This window comes from Sabethes cyaneus, chromosome 2 (genome assembly GCF_943734655.1).
Source record: "Sabethes cyaneus chromosome 2, idSabCyanKW18_F2, whole genome shotgun sequence".
Classification (NCBI taxonomy): Eukaryota; Metazoa; Arthropoda; class Insecta; order Diptera; family Culicidae; genus Sabethes; species Sabethes cyaneus.
Window position 1 is genome coordinate 50,475,463 of NC_071354.1, and position 16,968 is coordinate 50,492,430.

Consider the following 16,968-nt stretch of genomic DNA (forward strand, 5'->3'; position numbering starts at 1 on the left):
GAACGTATGAACGAACACGTGTGCTTGGTGCTGTTTGTATGCTAGTTTGACTGTCGTAGGAAACACCATCGTCGATCAATCATCATTTCATGCACACACTCATGCTTTTCCTTTTGGAAGTAATTTAAGTGACTATCAGTCGGCATTAGTACCTACATTGGACGATCTCTACTCTTAATATCTACAAATCACCCAGGAAGTACTCAAACCGAAATTACACTGTGTTTTTTTGTATAGTCATTGTTGTTCCAACCGGTAGATCGCAGTAATTTTGTGTACTTCCGCTATCTCTCTGTCTCTCCGAACATCAACCAAATCACCAAGTGCACAATTCTCTGTTGGTGAAATGTCTATGGTTCTTCTATGTATAGTTTTCGAAATTATTATAGTGTAAATAATTCTCACGTAGACGGCAATTTCAGGTTTTACTACCGGGAAGTCTTTGTCTTTAGCAGTACTGTTACTATAGCGTATAATTTTTGTCGATCAGGAAAACAATAGTTTTTCAACTTGGTTTAATTGGTTTAGTTATATTTTGGTTAATGGCAAGTTGGATGTGTAAAAATGTGTATGAAAGGAACCGATAACAATGAAAACCAAAGGTTAACTCAAAGGTTCTTAGATCTAATTCTCAGCAGAAATCGCTCTCACCGTTTTGGTGTTTTAAAAAATATACTGCAACTTTATCATCAAACTAGGTTAAAAGAAGAAAATACAAACAGGGGAAGATATTTGCAAACCCGATAAAGGGTTGAGAACGAAACATCAGCTCAATCCCGCAGAACAACCAACCGCTCCTTTAAAAAAAATCTTATTGTAAAGTTTTTCATGCAAAAACTGAAAAACTTGCAGGGGTTTTCACGTAAAAACTGAAAACCCGTCCGCCATCATGGATTTCAAAATGACGTCGTTGTTCAATTTTTGACTTCCAATAGCCATATAACGATTTTTAATTTCCGGCAGCCTTTTCCGTTTTGGGAAAGGCCATACTGTAGATGTTTCCATAAAAAATTATTGACTAACCGCCTTCCGCTCTCTTGAATTTCAATGTCAGCTACCCTTAAATAAAAAGCTTTGTTGGGAAGTTATTTTTACAATTCAGATATTTTTGAATTATTTAAAACACACTTCTAGAAAACGACTCGCCTTACCCGAGCAGAAGCGAAGAGCAAAATTATATCAAAACTATATCAAACTAAGGTATAATACTATATTTTGTTATTGAGTAGATATTTAAAACATTGTTTGTAACGGGTGGCAACTAAAATTTTAGAATTTTTTCGCGACCCTTATGCTCAACAACAAACGAGCTCAGAAAGAAATGACAGTATGTATGTGTTAGCTCTCTTTCTCCTCTTTTTGTTAATATTTTTTGTTTTGTTTATGCTTGCCCAGTTTTGCTAAAAATGGCGTCGAAACAAGAAGCATTTCGGGAACGTGTTGTACACTTCTACGAACTGCAATAGAAATCTCGGCTAAAAGTATACGGTACAACATTTAAAAAGCAAATATGTTGCGGCTTCGACTGTTTACCATATCCTAAGATGCCCAACAACTATTCGCAAGCAAAGGTAGTGGAAGACCAGCCAAAATTATGGACGCAGAAGGACATCGTTCTCTTTCTCGTTTCTTCAACAACAAGCCCTCTGGTTTGGCTATCAATTAAGATGCACCAGACGAATGTTTGCAGAAAATTTTGATCCCTTTTCTACAAAAACATTATGCAGATGGACAACCCATTCGATCCCATTTTTACCCGAAAAATCGGTCTCAGTGCGCCCAATCGAAGATTTCTTCGGGATTTTGAGTTCCTTGGTGTACAAAAATAACGGGAGAGCCACGAATTGCAAACAGTTGATTGATAGAATCAAGAGATGCATTCGCGCAAAGTTGACATGACGGCCGTATAACGCTCCTGTTTCGACGTCAAACGAAAGCTTCGCCGAACAGCCGATTACGGACCGTTTTCAAATGTACACTAATTTCTTTTCAACAATGGATAATGTATCTTTGATTTCGGTAAATCAGATCTTCTTCATATATCTTTGTTTTTTTGACAGTTTGAGAAAAAAAAATCCAAAATTTTGGTTGCCACCCGTTAAGATGAGTTTAATAACTAATTTTGTTATCATATCTTATTGTGATCTTTTTTTTCCTTATTGTGATCTTAAAATGACATTCGAGATATTTCATAAATGTTTTTTTTTATTGATCAAAGAGATTTTAAATTATAAATAAGGTACCCCGGGGCAAGTGGGAATACGGGTAAGTGGGAACGGAGCTCATAACTCTCTTCAACCACATTTTCTCCAACCGAACCTTTCTAGAAATGAAAGATACAACTCAAACGCATGTATTAAAATTATAGATTATTTATAACAGGCATTTCAAACATCAAAATTGGACTTTAAAGTTGAGCGTTATTTTCAATTTGCGTTATAAGTTTGGCGCATCTTTCTATAAATGATATTTTGGCCACAGGCTTTACTTGAAAGTACATGTTTTTCGGAGAGTAGGTAAACATAATGAGTGTATTAACAAATTACACCCGAAAACTAGCTGTTTAATTTGACAAACGGCATTAAAAAAATGGGTCGAAATAAGGTCGGCACTTCAAAGCACCCGGGGCAAGTGGGACCTATTAAAAATAAAGTGTTTTAGCACAAAACTTCGTGTCTAAATACATTTTTAGATGAACTACCGAACATTTTCAGTTCAATTACATAATATTTGTACCAGTAAAGCTTTAAAATAAAACCGAAAAGGACTAAACCAAGGGGCCCAAAAAAGAAGCCCATATGCGCAGCTTGTGAGGGAACAAACAGTTTGGTCACATTTTAGTTACACCTAAACGATGTTAATTGAATTTGGAAAGTCAAATTTGATATAATTAAGCAAATCTGTAACTGGAATTGAAACAATAAAGTGCTGTGGTTATTATAGCGTAACTATCTCTTATGAGTAGCTCTATCGAATTGGGCATGGTAGAACAAACAGACCATAATCGTATTTCCGAGCTATTAAACGATGGTTAATCCTAAATTACGTTTCGCAAGAATTGGATATAATGACATATTCAACTACATTTCATTACAATAATGCTTTACAGCGTAATTGCTCACGATCTGTGTTTTATATAAATTATAAAGTCGTTCGTTGTGATCTGATTTTATTACGCTATTTTTGAATGAACCCTTCGTACAAATATTCTTTTTGATTGCTTCTTGCAATGCTTTAACATTGCTGTATATTAACTTATACTATTTACTATTGTTTTATGCTTTTTAAGCAAATTTGAATATAGGTCCTACTTGCCCCGGTAAATGGGGCAAGTGAGACCTATCGCCATAATTTTGAAAATTCTCCTCCAGATTCATTTCATGTAAATTGATAGGCCTTTTTCGTAATTAATCGTTCGAAGTGATAACACTGAAGAGTTTTTGTGCTGAAAGAATTTTGAAATAATCATAGGTATAGAAAACACAGTGGAATAAACCCAAACTATGCATTTTTAGGTCCCACTTGCCCCGGTGTACCTTATTTTATAAAATAATTTTGTAATATGTCTATTGCATTTGTTATTCAATACCTTAATAATACTAAAATATGTTATTCTAAACTCTGAATACAGCATGTTATTGCTTTGTTATTCAAATAACACAAGTAGTTATTCTTTTGACCTTGAAGGAACAAAATTTTGGTATTATTTTTTGTTATTTTACCAAATATGTCAGCCAAGACAAGATCAAATTTTAATATGAGTTGTTAGTTCGATTTCCATAACACATTTTGAAATTATTTTGCTCTTCGCTCCGGCTAGGGTATACAGGGTGTTAGGTAACTCGGTGGCATATTTCAGGGGGTAATAGAGGACCACATTTGACGAAAAAAAATTCTATGCATATGGTCAAATCTAAAGCGTTACAGAGTTATTGAACATTTTTAGTTTTCGGTTCTGTTTAGGCGTAAAAAAGTATGATCAAGTTGTTTTTAATACGCGTCCGACCGTGTTCGTCGCACGCGGTAATCTAGTGTGCAATGCGTGATGTATTAATTCGTACAGTTTTCAGATACTAAGTCAATACTCAAAACGATACGTTTAAAATTAAATTGCAACGAAAACAAAAAAGGATGGCCACTTCACGCTAAAAAACAAATTGTAGAACGATACCAGAGTTTTAAATTGATAGATAAAATTTCAAACTACTATGCTTGTGTCAGTCTATAGCAATATTGACAGGCTAACTTAGTCGGTGGGTTAACGTTAACCTATCTCAAAATAGTTCGCAATTGACACAAACAAAATTTAATTATTTCATTGATGTTTAATGTATCAAAGCCTTGCGGAATCTTCCAGGACTTTTCCAAATTTGGTGCCGTCTAATTTGTTTTATAGTTTTTAAGCGTAATTCAAGAACATTTGAAGAAGTTTCCCCAAATCCACTTCAAGTAAAAACCTATTAAACTTTATGGAACTCTCTTAACGCTGGATAAAATTTTCCGTAATATGAAATATGACTCTTTTAAAAGGTCCCGAAAATAATAATATTAGTAGGATGTTTAATATGGAGCTACCTCGTCCTTCGACGGTTATAGCTCAAGTCATGAAAACTCGAGATCTTCTTCCTCGTTTATTGTATGTTGATAATTCATGGTGGCGGCTTGCAGGCCTGCGACACCAACCGCCTGTTTCGATAGAGCACCAACAAAGCCCGAGATCTTCTATTATCCCAGAAAACTTTAAAGGAATTTTTCCTATTTTATCGGATTTACAAGATTTAATCAATTGGGCATGGGAACGGGAATTCCATCCCCCGCTTAGGCGCAAAAAAAGGCAAAAGTGGAGCACTTTCACAATTTGATAGTACTTTTTTCAATTCAATCCCGTTGTGAATTTTGTTGTACAGTTTTTATGACCAATTTTGACTGATATTCGGGTCTTAATTTTTGCCTAATCTAATCTAATCTCACACTAACGCAGCCTCTAAGCTGCTTGAAAGCATCCTGGAAAATGACGATAATTTGAATCAATCATTTTTCTTGTCAACGGCCAGGCCAACTGCGCAGCATGTACCGCAGAGAGAATTCCAAGTGAATCAAGTGGAACCAGAAATAAAACCTAATTCCGCTAAACTCCTTGAAATCAAGGGGAAGAAGGAAAGCGTGGACCTCCCGTACCAACCGCTTTCCATATAAATTATGATTTATTTACAATCGTTGGGAGTATCTTTGCTAATAAAGATTGAGTGATACTCCGGACCCTCGAGCATGAACTAATGGCATTTAGATCAGAAGCCAGGCTGCAATTGGCGAAGGATATAGCGTCTTATTTCGCCCTCTGAAAATAGATTAGTCTACCAATATTTCATGTGGTTCAAACCACACGAACCCACACCTCCTAGCTTGGCTACTCAATTATACAAATAGAAGTATTTCCAGGTATGGCCCCGTGGAGGCGCTAGGTTGGAGCTTGGGATAGCTAAAGCAACGCTGGGCGCTTTTTTCTAGTTGCCTTCCCCATTTCATACCCAAATTCGGGTTTTAATTTTTGGTATTAAAAGTCACCATAAGTGTGTTAAAAGCAAAGCCTTGGTTATATCCTTTTTTAAGCCATTACTCTTCTTCTTTGACAAACATCGCAGCCTATTAAAGCGGCTATTAAAGTACAGGACAGTTACAGGGTTAGGGCAACGATCCCACTAGTTTTAGCAGCATCGTACCTCTAAAGTAACTGGGTGGTCACCATAACTGTAGGAGTAATTTTTTTGAATGCCAGAAGGGCTCTGGGTTCTAAAATGCCATTGTGACAGTCATGGAGATTGTTTTTTGTAACTGCTCCCGGTTACTGTACGCAGTTTACGAATTGCTTATACCCATCTTTGAAGGAGTTAAGCTTGATTGCTGCAAGACTTGGGGCACAGTCTATTAGGTACTATATCGTTAATAAAACCAATTACCTTCTTGGAATTGAGTTTCCATACAGAGTATGAAGTTAGTAGGTAGCTTCCGAAGAAGTTGTACCTGGAAGACGCAAGAGCTCTACAGGAGTAGAGCAGATGCGCTGAACTTTCCAGTTGTGAGTTGCAAAAGCGGTAAATATCAGTTAACGCCTTGCTTGATTCTCTTTAAATGATAAAGAGAGGGACAATGTCCGGTGAGGAGTCCCGTGATTGTGTGATTTTTTTCTTGAGTGGACTCATCACTGCGACCAGTATAGTTGATCTATTGTGATATCGCCCGGGTGTTTGCTGTATGACCTGCACTGCATTTCTTTTTGCTATAATCGCTATTGAATGAGCGATATGCTTATTAAATTTTATGCGTGCTTGATCTACTTTATCCACTTATTCCTCACTGCCAGTACTATCCCATATTATAGCCGTCCGAGGACTCATTCGTTCCGCTGACCAGTACACTTAACTATAGGAGGGACTTTTGCACTGTCAAGAGTGGGTAAATTTAGAATTCAGCATGAAGGAAAAGTAAATGAGGGGGGGGGGGGGGGTCTGAGAATAAACCCATGCTAAAGTCACTGGACATCGAATGGCTTGATTATACTGAGATTCGAACCCACGACCACTCGCTTGTCAAAGCAGACTCGGTAACTTTGCGGCTACGGAGTCCCCCTGATTGTGTAATAGTTCACCACGCGTTAAGGTGAGTAATGTTTTAAACTACTGCAGAGTCTAGGTAGGTGAACTGCTTAGTTTGTCTACAGCCCTGCGTTTGAAACCAACTGGATTTCTAGCTATTTCCAGGTCAGTAATTCGTTTTTCACGGTGAATATGGAGGGGCCCAGAAACGGTTCGGGGCCAATGAACTGTTGAGCAGATCCTTGCCTCGCTAGGCTGTCAGCAAGCTCATTACCCTCGATCCCTTTAAGGTTGTGCTGCATTACCAAACTAATTTGGATGCACATCTAGCGTGGACTTGAGAGCCAGTAGTGCAGCCTGGCTGTCTATAAAGATACCGATTTTTGCATGTCTACACTTCCGTTTTAGACATATCTTGACGAAGTTGTATTTTGCATGCACTTCCCCTTGAAAAACGGTTAGCTTCCTTTATTACGGGTCCAGAACCTGTGTTGGCCCCAATTTTACCGGATGGAAAAACAGGCTCTCCATTGCTCCATACTGTGCGATTTGTATCAATTACACTGTATGGAACATCCATGTTAGGCCGTGCTTCCATCCAGTCAGAGGTTGTCGTTACTAGGGGTGATAGCTTGAACTCCCTTAGTACGCGAAGGTGACCAATTTGATCCTCTTCAAGTATGTTACGACAGCTCAGTGCACCGAGTTCAGCTTCCTTCTTTAGTTCCAGGTTTTTCCAAACAGTGAGCTGCATGCCCAGATGGCCGTAATTGTTTTCCTAATAGCCAGGATTCTAGGTGAGCAATCCAGTTCCATTGCTGACGCATAGTCTAACATCATTCAGTGTAGGGGGAGTAAGAGTATGTCGCCTCCGTCTAGTAACGACAGTTTTGGTGGGGTTTATATTTAGTCCCTCTTGTAAACACCATGAAATAGTGGTGTTTAAAGCTCCTTGCATGGCACTTGACAGCACTGCGTCAAACTAATCTCTGACAATACGTACCACGTCGCCGGCGTGCGCAACGGCCTAATAACCCTGCTATGATAGCTTGTGCAAGAGTGCATCGACCATCAGTGACCAAGTGAGCAAGGGGGAGAGAACCCCTTCTTGAGGACATCCGTTAATCGCTGAAGCTGTGATTTCCCTGCTTGACAGCACTGCCTGGATTCGGTTCAATGTCGGCTGACCAGTTCCTTTATTCGGTAGTGCCGTACGTATTAATTGAAGCGAAAGACATGTTGTCCAATGCGCTTTCAATGTCAAGAAAAGCACGAAGTGTCGTCTACCTGTATTGGAGCGACTTTTCGATCAATGTCACTAGGCAATGAAGTGTGGTTTCCGTAGATTTACCGCGTTGGTAACTATGTTGATTGCCAAGCAAAGGGAAGTTCTTTAAGAACTCATTACGGATCTTACTATCCGTGAATTTTTTCCATACACTTGAGAAGCGTTGATGTCAGGCTAATTTGTAAGAAGATGGGTAGTATGCCATCCGGACCTGGAGACTTTATTGGTTCAAAGCAGCTAAGTGCCCAGTTGATTGAAGTCTTCGTAAACAGTCCGCGTGCAAACAGAACCGAGGCGTTAGACAGACTGTGTGATGACTCATATTGCTGCTGCCCGTCGTTGTCGCTTCCAGTAGTCATTGTCGAACCAGGGAAATGAGTATTCATAAGAACTTCCCACGTTTCCCTAGTAGTAACAGTGGGACTACTATTTTTATACGACTTCTGTTTTTATACGACAGACTTCGCAGCCAGCTATTAGAGTACAGAACAATTGCAGGGCCAGTTGCTACGATCCTATTGACTCTAACAGCCTCTCCCAGCCGAGATTCGAACATACGACGACTGGCTTATTAGGCCGGCATCATACCTCGAGGCCAACTGGGAGGCTGATAAGTGTATAATAAAACCTAAATTGTTACTTGGGAGCTAATCATGATCTAAAGCATTCTGGAAAATGACGGTTATATGAGTCTATCATTTTTTGGTCTGGCGAAATACGCAATATGTACCGCAGACAGTATTCTACTTTAGCAATTGCAAGCAGAAAAGATCCATTCATTTTTTTTAATCAAGGGGAAGGAACAAAGCGCGGACCTCTCGTACCAGACGCTTTGTCTATTAATGCACGGCGGCTTTTTACCCCGCAGTTGCGTACAGCTGTTTTTGAAATTTACAAGGTTTTTCTATGCGTTTTTTACACGAATTTCGGAATTTATTAGTCAAGTGACTTTAGCATGGGTTTATTCCAAGCTCCTCGTTACCCTTTCTTCGTGCTGAATTCCATCTTACTAGTGAGATACAACTAGAGAGATAGTGCTGTCATGAGGAAACGAAGTGCACATTTAAAGAAGGATATATTCTTACACAAGCACACATAGAAGAATAATAATAAGCATTGGGCTCACTTAATAGCGATTATAGCAACATGAAATACTGTGCCAGAATACAGCATACACTCGGGCGATATTACAATAGACCTACAATACTGGTCGCAGTGAAGAGTCCACACAAGCAAATAAAGGTATTTAGATGCTATAACGTTTCATTTCGCCGAGAGTAAGAAGAACTTCTGTCAAGTTTAAAAATTACAGTTGAGAAGCTTCACATTTTCCCAAATTTCAGAAAAAAATTGTACGCAAGAACGTGGACCTTGGATCATGGGTGCCCCGAATCTTTGTTTGGTGCGAAGCCAAAAACATCCTTCTTGGAATTTTCATTTGTACGGTTCCCTTAGAAAGTTAAGAAAATAATATTTTTCGTAACAACGAAGTTTTCTTTTGCCAAACTATTTTAAAGTTAACATTTCGTTGTTTTAAAAGCTAGATCCTCGTGCGTGTTGGGTCGGTTTGCTCCATCATTTAAAATGACTTCAGTATCTTGACCAATCTGTGGAGTATTTTAGCTGACCGGCAGTATATTTTGGGTTCGTTATTTTGCACATTTAGGGTAGGGTACTTGTCTATAAACGATGCGATTGGAGCAAAATATAGATGTTTACTAACTTCACATTCAGCGCGTAAAATGTTTCGATGTTTGTCCTAGCAATGGCCTTTCATTTAGATGTTGTAGACGCTTCGAATTGTTGTGTAGTGGCTTACGATTTAAAAATAATCGCAAATCGCAAAATGGCTTCATTGGCAAAAAGGTACGTATTTTTCGTCAAACACTATCGATCCCACCCGCAACATGTTTGTCTTTAATCCCTGTTTTTTTTCTGTTCTATTGTGCGCGTCCAAATACTTATATGTTTCGTTTTTCGTCCGTTTTGGTTCTACAAACATCCGTTACCTACCGTGTGTTCGTTAATGTTGAAGCATTTTGAATATTAATTCGGTTATTCTAATAATTTCTAGCATTAGTTTTTGTGCACAGAAAATAGTATATATTTTGTTTTGCATGATTTGCATTGTCAGTTTCGAAAAAAAGTGTGCTGTTTTGCGTGTGAAACCTATTCCGTTTGAAAACATCCAAATAAAACAATTTGCCTGATAGTAAAACATAGAATCATCGAAAATAAAAGGGCTTAGCCTGCTACGTTGTTAATAAACAGATATCTAGATAGATTACAGTGGCAGAAATAGTAATCTTTTACCGTGCGAACCAATGGACCAGAAGCCATCCCCTGCTCCGAGGTTCCGGCATTACTGAAAACCTAGGTTTTCCCCTAAGAAAACAAAAAACACAACTGTCAATCTGTCCCTTCCCGATTCCCCTTTTAGCCGATGAGCATCTGGCCGAACTGATGCCAATATTTGAGCAATTGCGCGCTCAAGGTAACTTGCCCTGTACATATCCGCTACATGTGACCTCCAGTGGGACCGCCTTCATGCGCGGTGGTTCTCGTTCCACTCCACTCAGTCCGCATGCCCCTCACTGCCATCCGTCGACGCATTGGGTAAGTGTGCAAAATGTTTCAGTGTGACTCCATCCATGTTTTATCGTACTGTTACTGTTGTCCGTCCGGCATCCGGTCGCTCGCCTAAAAATACGTGCGATGTTTTCGCAGAGCCGTTCGATGTTTTGTCGTTGTTGTTGCTGTTGGGCACGGCGAATGTGATCTAAATGTGGCACTTGTATGCAAATTTCGGTTTGAGTCTAGGTTCGAGCAAAGACGCAATCCCCGACTGACGATGCCATAAAAATAGACTGGTTTTAGAAGGACGGAAACTAATTCAATTTTTTTGTGTGTGTTAGGTTCGGGAACGGTCGTCGAAATCTATTTCGATGTCGCGTCCGTCTCGATCATCGCTGTCGGCTTCCACGCCCGATTCGCTTAGTGATAACGAAAGTAGCATAGGAACTCCGGGCCGCTTCCAGACGCCCAACCGCAAAACTTCAGTGCCAATAAGGTAAGCAGATGAATAGTGTTCGGTTTAAGTATTGGGGGTTCACATTTTTTGTGTGTTTTAGATCTCAGATGACCCCCGGTGGCTCAAGGACCAACTCGAGACCCAGTTCGCGACCAGCTAGTCGAGCCGGATCGAAACCACCGTCCCGTCATGGATCGACTCTGTCACTGGACAGCACCGACGATGCGACACCTTCCAAAATTCCAACTCGACGCATTACCAATACAACCACGCCGAGACCATCGCGATTGTCAGTAAGTTCGACCGGTGGAGTGACTAGGCCTACAACAACTACAAATGGCGTCTCGTCTCGGACGGCGTCAGGAGCAGCTTCGCCTGCACCCACGAGGTATGCTCATGTTACAAAGTCACCATACTAGAAGTAACCAAAAGTAATACTACCAATAGTACACCACTAAGAGCACCAATAATTGCGTTGAATACAAGAGCCTTTTTCTCTGCATTTTAACATTAATCACCTAATCAGACTGACCACCACTAAAATCTGCATTCTAACAATTTCTAGAAACGGTGGCATGAGTCGATCATCCAGCATACCTACACTAATAGGACTACCAAATAGCAGGTAAATATCGATCGCACTTCACACTCATCGCTAGACATTCCGTCACAATTGTATGACCGATAGTGGTCAGCAGTCACCCTCTGTTTCGCATCACCAATTGCCAACTTTTGACTCCTTTCTCCCTCTTACCGCAACCAGCCAACGCTCACGGATTCCAGTGAGACAGACGTCCAACGTTTCGAACTCGTCCTCAGTAACGGGGTAATGTGGCAATCTTCTGCCTTAATCGTATTATTTCCGTTTTTCGTAATACGTTGCTACCCTGTTTTAGTTTGTTGTGGTCGAGAAAAAAAAACAAAACCTTTGACCTTGAGGTCAAATCGACCAACCATTCATGTTCCCCGAGTATTGACAATAGAAAATTTAGTTCCCTTTTTGTTTCCATTGTACCTAGTTTGTAGTAGTTGAGTACTCCACGTTGTTCCGTTGAAAGATGCTAAGCGCACACGGCAAATGTGTACACTTTCAACGTAGAGTTTTGTGTTTGTTGCTTATAGAATTCCGTGTAATTTTATTCGTTCAGTAGAATTCCGGTGTGCTTCCATTCTTGCTCTCACCCAAGATGTAGTGACATCAAGCTCAGTCTTCGACAATCATCTTGCTTACAAACTCGCATGCAAGATTGACTGAGAGTTTTCGATTGGCGGTTTGATAGGCAAGCGAGAAACCTCAACCAGAATTGTTAGCTTGCATATCAGAGAAAGTTATTTTTACAAAAATGACATTAAATTACATTAATTTTTTGATTCACACGATTGTGTCCAGTTTCAAATCTCAAACGTTAAATTGTGCTACTATTCCGAAGGTAAAATATCATCGACTTGAATATTTCGCATGCGGAATTTCATCCACACTCCAATCTCTAGTAACTTACCTGCACTTGCTTGTATCAGTGTTTAGCTGCTGCGCTTCCTAACGATAAACGTGTTCTTTGGTCAAGTAAAATTACTCATTTCTATTAAATCTATTCCTTGTCCCGGGGGAAACCAAACCTTTCCCGCGTACGTATAGGAAAACCAGCGGAACATCCACCCCGTCCGGAATGCAGACCCCCCGGCGTACGTCGGTAGAGCCGCAAACGCCGGGCAGTGCACGGCCGGACCGCAGCTCGCGGGGGACCACGCCCATCGAGAAACGTGCACCGTTCCGGTTGTAGGAAGGATGGACCGGAAACGATCATTATAGAAATGACATTCGATGACGATTCGAACAACACGATCCGATCCGAAATAAGAAAGAAAAAAAAACAAAACACGCCGCCGTGCTTACCCCCACTAACCCCCCCACAACTTGCGTTGTTGTTTAGCAAATAGCTATGGCGGAGAGTGCTACGTGTGTCTCTGACTCTGACACGGAAGGACAGATACAAGTCATCACGCCGCGAAGGAGTTCGATCTCTCCGCCGAATCGGATATCGTCATCGCCTACTAATCAGTTCAAAATATCTTTTTTTTGTTTTTTTTTGCGTAATAGCTTAAGATTTGCTTTTCTTCGCGTAGAAGAATTTAAACAAAAAACTGCAATACTAATCAAAGAATGATGATTAGAGCTTTCGGAACAGAATTTGGAACATTCTTTATAATTTGTTATTAAACGAAGAAAAACCAGTGAAGTAGAGCAGTCCCCTAACCGCAGAAAGAAGAAAAAATCAGCCAACAAAGAGTGTACATATTTTAGGATAGGAAGAGAATAAAAGATGTAAAATTTGTTTGTTTCACCACATAGAAAGAGAGAGAAGGAAAGAGAGAGAAAAGTCAAAGACAGCTTCTTGTTAGTGGTTGTAACCAGGAAAAAAAAACAGAGTGCAATCATTCGACTTGCTAAATGACTTGCTTTCTGCGTACTAAATAGGGGACTTTAAAAAATGATCCCACCCATCGCCCCGGCCTAAGCCGGAGCACGGGTTGAAGAAACTCGCCAGTTCTTCAACTCATGCTTCGTCTTCGGCCTTTGGGGATGTGGCCGTGGACAAGAGTTGTGTGCGAATAATTACCACGTGTTCAACAAAAATCGGATCGAGTGAATGTTTGCGAGTGAGTGCTGAATAGTGTTTTTTTTGTTTTCGTATTTTTAAATTTGTATTTATTATTTATGCGATAAGAAGGTTTATTTTTTATTTTTTCAACCTTAAAATTTGTTTTATTTGCTTGCACGGAGAAGGATCGCCAGCCTTCTTCGGTAACCAAATGGAACATGGAAACGTTTAACGCAATTTTGTTCGTTTTGTTTTGTCGCTAGTCGTGAGGTGTTCTTTCGAAATAGGCCTATCACCCTTGGGAAGGACGAAGAATCGCCAGCTTTTTCTTTTCCACTTGGTTGAAGGCCTCTTTAGCGCGATAATATCTCACTGACGGATAAATCCAAAATAAATCAACCGTTTATTTTGCTGTTTTGCGAAGTTATGAAGCCTTGGGTTCGAGCTTTTTAAACTGCAAAAAGAAAAAAAAATGCCGAACTAACGTTAGATATAAACGTTTAAGCAGTTATTAATTCATTAACTATTACAACAAAAGTCATTTAGCTGTGTAAGACAAGTATATTATTAGGTCTATATTGCAAATAATAATTAAACTAATAAGCCCAATTGCTAAACTGTTTTTTTGTAACGGAAGTTGAAAATTAGATTTTTTAACAAAAAGGAAAAAAAGAGTAAAAAAATTACATTACACGTATGATTTAAGATAACGAAACCACGTAAGACAGATAACTACTACTAGCTTACAAATTAACTTCACAAATATTTCAGCTATGGCAGTTAAAATTTTACTACATGTGATTCAGAATTTAACAATGTAAAAAAAAATCTCATAAAAATAATAAATGAAAATGAATAATCCAACAATGGTGTGCGGTGTGTTACTTGTGTTCGAAACCAAAGGGTGGGATTCTCAAACGATTTTACCAATGTGTTCAACGACAGTCCGTTTTTCGATCGCAGTAAACCGCGAATCGTGAATGGACACGTAACCTGTCAAAAATTTTCAAATATACTAGGTAGGTACAGAAAACGTTTTGCAAAGCGATTAGTGTATAAGGGTTGAAGAAGTGGTAAAGTACAAATAGGTTGTGTGTGTGCCGAACTTATTCGAATTATCAAGAACATCGCCTTTTCCGGATACGGTTCTTTAGCAAGTCCAGCGATCAAACGCTGCTGAGGTGATAATAAGTGACTAAGGCCTCTATACCAAAGGAGTTTACAGAAGTATAAAGTCAGCGAACATCAACGGCAACGTATCGTAACGGAACGTCAGTGATGGTCGCTTGCATTTTCAATGACAAACGACTGAAGATGATGGACAAGCTATGGGTCCACTAACTTTGGACGAGGTTATAAAAGTACCGAGATAGCTGAAAAATGGCAAATCAGTTGGAAAGGATGACATCCCTGCTGAACTTTTGGAAGTCGGGAGCGAACTTTTGAAAGAACGGGTGCCATCAGGTCTACTAAAAGGTATAGACTGAGAAGGAAATTCTCTGAACGTTTGTCTCAATTATGCCACCGTATTTAGTTAAATAGAGAGAAGATACCGTCCTGTATCGTAAACGTTTTCGCGTAATCAAATCATCCTTTTCCAAACCATATCATTTTCTTTTTGAACTGTTACTTAAACGTTCCACAATATTCACAATGTACCATGCGCCTCCATTAAGCCAAATGCCCATACAAATTTCAAGTTAAGTTTTCTCAAAAAAGTTCCATAGGCTACACCTATGCGAGCAGTGCAGTGAAGTTTTGGATCGACAGGACTATACTATGATGTATATGGTTAAGCTCTAAGCCTGTGACCGATAGTGATGTTTCCTTGTAAGCACAATGTAATTTCTTTTTTCTTGTTTATTGACGTAGGTAGGTATATGCTTCAATTAATGCTTGTGGGATATAAATTTATCAAACACAAGGCATTTGTCACAAGGCAAGACAATTGCATTCGTTGTACAAGAAGCTTACCTAATTCGATTCGCGGGCTTCTTGACTGGAGCGGCTTTCTTTGATTTAGGGGTCTTCGGTTCCTTAGCTGCGGTCTTTGATGGTTTGGTTGCTTTCTGCTTGGAAGCAGCAGCTTTCTTTACTCCGGCAGCCTTCTTGGCAGGTTTGACCAAAGTTGCCTTAGCTTTGTTTTCATCAGTTTTCTTAACAGCACTGGCTTTTGGTTTCTTGGCAACCTTTTTCTTGTCAGCTGGTTTCTTAGCCTTGGTCTCCTTCTTTTCGCCAGCTGGTTTCTTAGCGTCAGCCTTAACATTAAATGAACCCTGAGCGCCAGTTCCCTTGGTCTGGATCAGCTTTCCCTTCTCGACACCGGATTTCAGAGCCTTCTTGACAAACGGAGCCAACTTTGCAACGTCGCAAAGAATGTTGGCGGCAATATGGAGGTGATTCTTGATGGCCTGCAGTGAAGATCCGTTACGTTCGTTCAGGGTCTTGATAGCTGCCAAAATCATGTCGTTCACCGGAGGGTGAGTCGACGGTTTCTTGTCGTCTCCTTTGGAAGCTATGGCTTTTTTTGGTGCCTTAGTCGGTGAGGCTACGACAGGAGCAGTAGCAGCAGGGAAAGTATCAGCCATTATAATTAATTTTCGACGAATTATGATATCGACTAGTAGAACGATGCAGCTTAAATACAATTGCTGAAATATTTACCTATACTTTATTTGGCTTACTACCGTGTACCCCCGTTGGCATGACCTACTTTAATATGAACATTTTTAATCTGTACCCCGGTGCTCAATGGGCAAACACGAGCTCGTAATCCCAAAAATTAGAAGTTGCTGGTTTGGAATCTTACAAGATACCTATTCTTATGTAAAAAAATAATCGACGTAATAAAAAAATCGATTGGTGATGGTTTCATGCTGCGCAGACTTCGGGAAGTGGCCTATTTTGCCCTATTTTACCCAAAAATCATGTTAACAGCTAATTAAACAGTACAAAAACTTATTTGCCGCCCCGTTAAACGAACTCAAATAGCTTCCAAACTTTGTCAAAACAACATAAGAATCAAATTCCATCCATTCTATACTGTGCGAAATGCAAGAATAATCCATTTTGTCCAAAACACCCCCATATACATAGATAATCTAATTGAAGCGATTAAAACTAACTCAAAGGTAAAAACAATCTTCAAAAAAATATGTATCACAAAATATTTATCACACTTTGGATAACTTTGGAGAACAGTTGAAAGCAATAAATTAATTGGATGCGCAGCAGAATTGATTTTTATGTGTGCTTTTTAAATAGATCATTATATCTGGCAACTAGCAAAAGATAGATAATTACTATATTCAGCAAAGTTGCTCATTTTAGTGTGTTCTAAAATTTTCCTGAAGAAAAATTTTTTTTTGCTTCGTATTCAAAAAAACAAAAGTTTATATCACCCTGATAGATGAATATAAGACACCATCGTTAAAAAATTACGATTTTTTTACGCAA

The 16,968-nt window shown here is 39.5% G+C and overlaps 2 protein-coding genes across 17 annotated transcripts in view; one reads left to right on the top strand and one right to left on the bottom strand.

Moving 5' to 3' along the window:
• The window catches only part of LOC128737898 (microtubule-actin cross-linking factor 1), a 401,187-nt gene extending 386,816 nt beyond the window's left edge, over positions 1-14,371 (top strand). For 10 of the 16 annotated variants that reach the window (XM_053832661.1, XM_053832646.1, XM_053832645.1 and 7 more), the window contains 6 exons: positions 10,322-10,497; positions 10,797-10,951; positions 11,013-11,300; positions 11,478-11,537; positions 11,676-11,738; positions 12,549-14,371. In XM_053832661.1, the coding sequence (XP_053688636.1) occupies positions 10,322-10,497; positions 10,797-10,951; positions 11,013-11,300; positions 11,478-11,537; positions 11,676-11,738; positions 12,549-12,693 (887 nt within the window). In that variant the 3' untranslated portion in view covers positions 12,694-14,371. The remainder of the gene's footprint in view (positions 1-10,321; positions 10,498-10,796; positions 10,952-11,012; positions 11,301-11,477; positions 11,538-11,675; positions 11,739-12,548) is intronic. The other 6 variants (XM_053832654.1, XM_053832662.1, XM_053832647.1 and 3 more) reach the window with 5 other exon arrangements.
• A 1,111-nt stretch (positions 14,372-15,482) lies between these two features.
• Positions 15,483-16,100, bottom strand: LOC128735404 (histone H1-like). Its single transcript, XM_053829890.1, has one exon. It carries the CDS (start codon positions 16,098-16,100, stop codon positions 15,483-15,485), a length of 618 nt encoding a protein of 205 aa, XP_053685865.1.
• Positions 16,101-16,968: the final 868 nt, after the last annotated feature.

Excerpts from the sequence above, each read along its gene's own strand:
- LOC128735404 (XM_053829890.1), bottom strand. The coding sequence starts at position 16,100 with ATGGCTGATACTTTCCCTGCTGCTACTGCTCCTGTCGTAGCCTCACCG.